A 6,602-nucleotide genomic window follows, 5' to 3' on the forward strand; every position below is an offset into this window, starting at 1 on the left:
AGGGTGGCCCCCGGGAGTGGAGAAGGAGGGACCCAGGCAGCAGGGGCGGACGGATGGAAGACCCAACATCGTTCGTGACCAGCTCTGTGACCTTAGCTTAACCTAACAGATTCTCAGTCTCCTCACTTGGGAAAGAGATGATATAGCTGTGAGCATGGCTGTGGGGAGCCTGCAGATTGTTTAGCTCATAGTAGGCCCTTAATAAACAGTCCTGGTCAGAGCAATTGGCCTTCGCCTAGACTCTGGCCACACGATCGAGGGGTGGTGGCTGTAGCTGGCATCCCCTGGAGTTAATATGCTCCCGGATTCAAAATTCCTGAGGAGGGAAAGTGTAGGAAGAGAGTCTCCGGCCTCCGTGCCTCAGTGTGCCCAGTGGCTCTGCCCCAGGGAGCCGAGGCCCATCTGATGCAAAGCTGAATCTGCATTCGCATTTCACTGGGGAGTCTTTTGGCTGGGGCAGTGGAAGGACCTGCTTGGCTGGAACGTTTTTTTTCCCTCCCAGGCGACGTCCGATGGGTGTGTCAGGCAGGAGGTGATATTTGACTGGGCTGGCGCGGGCGAGCCGCTGTGGAGCCAAGGGCACCAGGCATTGGGCTAGAGATGGCCTCCCCGGACCGGCCGCCTGCCACCAGCTATGCCCCACCCGAAGTGCCCCTGGGGGTCGTGCTGTTCTTCACCATCCCCTACGCCTTCTTCTTGCCCGAGCTGGTGAGTGCTGCCGCGTGGGTCACCTGCAGAAGGGGAGGGCCCAGGAGAAGCCGGCACTCCTGGGGTGGGGTGGGGGGGACAGGGGCCGGAGCTGCTGTGGGTCTCCCATCTCCCCCGCTGCCCCGACTCAGCTGGGATGGTCCCTAATCCCTCCCTGTGCTACTCCTCCCAACTTCTGCAGTATGGGTGGGTTTCCTCCTTCCAAAACAAACCCACCCACCGTGGGTGACAGGCAGGCCACCTGGTGATCGGACGGGCGGTGAAGGGTGGTGGGGGGATGCTGCTAAAATATCCTGGGTCCTCAGGAAGATGCTAGAAATGGACTTTTATATGGTTTCTTTTCTCCAACTACTTGCTTGTTTCTGCTTTTCTAAAGTCCAAAACGGTTGGGGGGGGACACTCTGTCTTTCCTTCTGAGAGGAGGTCTTCCAGTATTAACTGTCATGACAGCTGACTTTGAACTTTGACTTGTAGACTCTGTGCAAGAGGTAGCTTGTGACAACATCTGCCATAAAGCAGTTGTGTGAGCCGCCCCGGTTGCACATGGGGACCTATCACTGCGTTACACTCTCTGAGATGCCCTGCAGCTGGATTGCGGCTCGAACCCCTGCCAGGGGCTGGGGGTGGCTCACATGTTGCAGTCTGCAGAGCCCTGTAGACGCAGTGCCCATCTGAGCCAGCTGCCACCATCCCCTTTCTACTCATGGGGACACTGAAATCTGGTGAACCATTCAGGGCAAAGGAGTTTATTTCGTGTTTTGAACACGTCCTGAAATATCTAGCTTGTGGGTAACACTTTCTTAACAGCTCTGAATTTGGCAGTGCTGACCCCGGGCCAGGGAGGGGAAGGTGGTTCCAGCTTTCAACCGGACCTGACCAGCCCTCTCTCATCATTTGCCTGAAGGCTGGGCCTGAGCAAGTGACCCTGTGGCAAACTGGTTAAAGCGCACCCATTGATGGCACCAAGAAAGGGAAGCCAGGCAGGGTGGGCCCAGCATTTGGGCGGCTCCAGCTGAAACCCCACCCAAGAGGCAGGTTTCTGCCAGGCCTGCCCCCTGGGGGCGGAGGGGGAGGGAACATAAGCATGGGCATCCTGCCAGGCTGATGACATCTTAGTGCTCCTGCAAGTTCTCTGTGCCCGGACCCAGGCGTGTCCCTCACCTCAGAACAACCACATGAATTGCCAGGATTGTGATTCTTGCCACCACTCTGTACTGAGCACATGCTTTATGTCAGTGTTGCAAGCCCCTGGTAGAGGGTGCCCTGTCTGCTGAAGACACATTCCCGAGGACTCCTCCAAAGTCAGACTATGCTTGAGGCGGTGACTGTCCTGGGCTGTGGCATCAGCAAGGAGAGACGGTCTGACCTTGTCAAGTCAGGGAGGGGTCCAGACCTACCACGGAGGCGCCGATTTTGGTGCTGGACCTCAAAGAACAGGATGGATTTTCAGGCTGGGGGCCAAGAACAGGGAAGGCCTGGAGTCCAGGAGAGCCCAGCAGGCAGGAGGCTGGAGGGAAGGGGCTTACAGAGCCAGGAAACCCCCTGGGGGTACTTTGTCGTGATAGGGGCCATCGCATGCATCCAGCCCCACGAGGCTGGGCTCCTGTAGGCTTCGGCTGGGGCCTTAAGTATCTCTAGGGGGTGGGATGTTGTCATTGGCTCAATTGTACTCATTTATTTTTCTTTTGATGTAATTTTAGATTTATAGCAAAGCTGTGTGAATAGGACAGAGCGTTCCCATACACTCTTTACTCGGCTTCCCTTAAAGTCCACATCTTACGTAATACAACTATAAAAATCAGGAAATTAGCACGGATACTTTCATTGATCAACTGTTCTAATAAACTTCATTCAAATTGTGATTTCCCCACTCATGTCATTTTTCTGGTCCAGGTTCCTGTCCAGGATTTGGCGTTGCATTTGGGTGTCTTACCTCCTCTGTCTCCTTCAGTCTGTCTTCATACTTCTGAAGAATAGCGATCAGTTATTTTGTAAATGTCCTTTCATTCAGCCTTGTCTGATGTTTCCTTATTTACAATTTTAGGGTTTTTTTAAAAAAGATTTATTTATTTTATTTGAGAAAGAGAGAGAGAGCATGAGTGGGAGGGACAGAGAGAGAGGGAGAGAGAATCTCAAGCAGACCCCACACTGAGCGGGGAGCCTGATGTGGGGCTCGATTCCAGGACCCCAAGATCACGACCTGAGCCTAAATCTAGAGTGGGATGCTTAACCGACTGCACCATCCAGGCGCCCCTACAACTTCAGTTTTAATTCACAAGTGATCCTTATTCATTGTGGAATACTTAGAAAATATAGAAATAAGTATGATCCATATGTATGGATAATAATAAATATAATCCCTATGCGTATGCATATATACACACACATGTGTATGTATTTAATGGGGTTATTCTGTGCGTGCTGTTTGGCACCATCTTTTCCTTAAGTGAGTGTTCCTGGCACAGACTATAGAATCAAGCGTTCCCTACCAACTCTGCCCCCGGAGCCTGCTCATACAGATCTTGGCCTAGGTTGCTTTATTTTAGACTCTTTAACATTAAAACGCACATTTTAAAACATTTATTTGCGGTAAAGATTCGTAGGCAGTTGCAAATATAGCTCAGAGAGGTCTCCCATAGCCTTCCCCCAGCTTCCCGCAGTGATTTCATAATGCTAGTCCCATCAAAACCGAGTAAGCGACGTTGGTCAAGTATGTCATCTTCTATGTCATCTTCTGTGTCATGTTCTCACACCTGTAGATTCATGTCACCACCACAATCAAGAAAACCGTTCTGGCACCACAGAGATCTTCCACCTGCTTCCTTTTTACAGTCACCCAACCCCCACCCAGTCTTCCCTCATCCCCTCCAGCACCCCTGGAAGCCACTAATTTCATCTCTATAATTTTGTTATTTCAAGTTATATAAACAGGGGCGCCTGGGTGGCTCAGTCGGTCAAGCATCTGACTCTTGGTTTCGGATCAAGTCATGATCTCAGGGTGGTGAGATCGAGCCCCGCGTCGGGCTCCGTGCTCAATTCAGAGTCTGCTTGAGATTCTCTCTCCCGCTCCCTCTGCCCCTCCCCCTGCTCCTGCTCTCTCTCTCTCTCTCTCTCTAAAATAAATAAGTACATCCTTTTTTTACAAAAGTTATATAAATAAATAGAGTCATAGAGCATGTGGCCTTTTGAGATTGGCCCCTTGCACACAGCATAACGCCCTTGACGTCCACCCGAGCTTTGTGTGTGTCCGTAGTTCCTGTGATTGCTGCGCAGTATTCCACGGCATGCTTGTTTCACCATTGACCCACTGAGACACATCGTAATTGCTTGGAGTTTTTAGCTCTTCTAAATAAAGCCGTATGAACGTTCACATACAGGCTTCAGTGTGGGTATTGTTTTCACCCCTCTGGGAGAATGCCCGAGTGTGATTGTTGGGTTGTTTAGTAAGTGTATGCTCACGTTTTTGTTTGTTTGTTTGTTTTAAAGATTTTATTTATTTATTTGAGAGAGAGAATGAGAGAGAGAAAGCATGAGAGGGGGGAGGGTCAGAGGGAGAAGCAGACTCCCTGCCGAGCAGGGAGCCTGATGCGGGACTCAATCCTGGCACTCCAGGATCATGACCTGAGCTGAAGGCAGTCGCCTAACCAACTGAGCCACCCAGGCGCCGCTATGCTCACGTTTTATTAAGAAACTGACAAACTGCGCCTGGGTGGCTCAGATGGTTAAGAAACTGACAAACTGTTCCCCAGAGCGCCTGTCCCGTTTTACATTCCTACCAGCAATGGAGGAGACTTTCTGAGTTTTTAACACTAAAATTCATATTTCGTTCGGTTTACTGTTGAGTTTAGATTTCTCACTTGAAGATGATATTAATTTTGAAATGTAATCTCCAGGTGTGGAACAGTGCATTTTAAGGTGAGAACAGACATGATGTCTTCCGTCTGCCTTTTTTTTTTTTTTTTAAAGATTTTATTTATTTATTTGAGAGAGAGAGAGCATGAGAGGGGGGAGGGTCAGAGGGAGAAGCAGACTCCCTGCTGAGCAGGGAGCCCGATGCGGGACTCGATCCTGGGACTCCGGGATCATGACCTGAGCCGAAGGCAGTCGCCTAACCAACTGAGCCACCCAGGCGCCCTTCCGTCTATCTTTCATTCGGAGAGTGTGAGAGGCTGCTGGTGCTAGTGCTGGGCGGGGCTGGGGACCAGGTGACTCACAGCACCACACACCCCGCCCCCCACCCCCAGGCCAGCTCTCCAGAGCACACAGCGTGCAGGTGGCTAGGGGATGGTGAAAGCCTACGTGGTGTGAGTTGACTCATCAACGATGCCTAGAGCTGACCGAGGCGACTATGACCTGGGAAGTGCGCTATGAAACAGAGTCCAAGATGTCTTTTGACTTTAATCTCTTTATTAGTGAACTTGATTCAATGTTTAATTAAAAAGAAACAGCTAAGAAGAGGGGCGCCTGGGTGGCTCAGTCGGTTAAGCGGCTGCCTTCGGCTCGGGTCATGATCCCAGGGTCCTGGGATCGAGCCCCGCATCGGGCTCCCTGCTCAGCGGGGAGCCTGCTTCTCCCTCTCCCTCTGCCTGCCTCTCTGCGTACTTGTTCTCTCTCTCTATCTCTCTGTCAAATAAATAAATAAAATCTTAAAAAAAAAGAAACAGCTAAGAAGATTTCTAGAGTCAGCCAGTTAAAAGGTGAAACAATTCAGACACTCTGGTGTTTGATGTTCTCAGCTTCTTAACTCTCTTGCACAGTGGCCAGAGGGAAATACTCTGATTCCCCTAGAAGCTCATTCCAGAATCTTTCAGCTGGGGAAGCTCACCTTTATATTTTACTTAAATCCCCAGCTTCACCTTATTTTCAGCCTGCTTCTTCTATTACTCTGTTTATATGTAAAAGCCTGTCTGAGGGGCACCTGGGCGGCTCAGTCGGTTAAGTGTCTGACTCTTGATTTTGGCTCAGGTCATGATCTCGGGATCCTGGGGGAATGTTTACCCAACAGTTAATTCAGTTTACCCGTTTTACTTCATCTTTGTTGCTTCTGTCCCTCCCTTCACCCCCCACCTCACCACCATGCAGCTTCCCCCGTCCTGCTCCTGCAGGACAGGGGAGCTCGTGATTTCCATGCCCAGGGTACCACTGATTCCCACCCTCATGCCCCAGGATGTCCCCTGGAAGGGAGAACAGGGGACAGGGAAGGAAGATTGCAGAGAGAGGGGCGGGGGAGGAGCAAGGCCCTGGGAGGGGAGGATGGGAGGGGCAATGTGCAAAGCAGTCGATGTCAACCTCCCTACATTGCCTGGACCCACTTTGGCCTCCCTCCACCAGTCCCACCCTTACTCCCAAGGCCCCCAATGTGCTCAGGTTCAGTAACATAGAATCAGTCGGTACAGGGTCAAGAACCTGACTGTGCTGTGTCATCCCTGTGAGAACTTGGGCAGATTCCTTAACCACTCCGAGCCTCAGCAGTGGCGAGAGTAACAGTAAAGATCTCATAAGACAGCTCTGGGGGTTCAACAAGGACATTCCCAGGAGACGACAGCACATCGCAACCACTCTAGAAATGTGAGCCCGTGTATTTTATTGTTGTTGGTCGTCTGGACCTCTTCTTAGAAAGTGTGGGTCTCCTGTGAGCAACTTCCAACTGTGAACCAACAGGTATTCACCGGGATGCTACCAAGGCTCTAGCCCCGTGCTCTGCTCTCAGGGGCCACAAGAGTGAGAAGGTCTTAAGAAGGGGGATAAGGTACGACAGATGACTGGATAAAGAAGATGTGGTATATATATACAATGGAATATTATGCAGCCATCAAGAGGAATGAGATCTTGCCATTTGCAACGACGTGGATGGAACTGGAGGGTATTATGTTGAGTGAAATAAGTCAAACAGA

The 6,602-nt window shown here is 50.8% G+C and overlaps 1 protein-coding gene across 2 annotated transcripts in view; it reads left to right on the forward strand.

Annotated features, from left to right (window-relative positions):
• Positions 1–243: 243 nt before the first annotated feature.
• The window catches only part of MALL (mal, T cell differentiation protein like), a 17,599-nt gene continuing 11,240 nt past the window's right edge, over positions 244–6,602 (forward strand). The window contains exon 1 of one of the 2 annotated variants that reach the window (XM_031025584.2): positions 244–708. In XM_031025584.2, coding sequence (XP_030881444.1) covers positions 601–708 — 108 coding nt within the window. In that variant the 5' untranslated portion in view covers positions 244–600. The remainder of the gene's footprint in view (positions 709–6,602) is intronic. The other variant, XM_006730985.3, reaches the window with a different exon arrangement.

Source organism: Leptonychotes weddellii, chromosome 10, assembly GCF_054177405.1.
Source record: "Leptonychotes weddellii isolate Sample4059 chromosome 10, ASM5417740v2, whole genome shotgun sequence".
Lineage (NCBI taxonomy): Eukaryota > Metazoa > Chordata > Mammalia > Carnivora > Phocidae > Leptonychotes > Leptonychotes weddellii.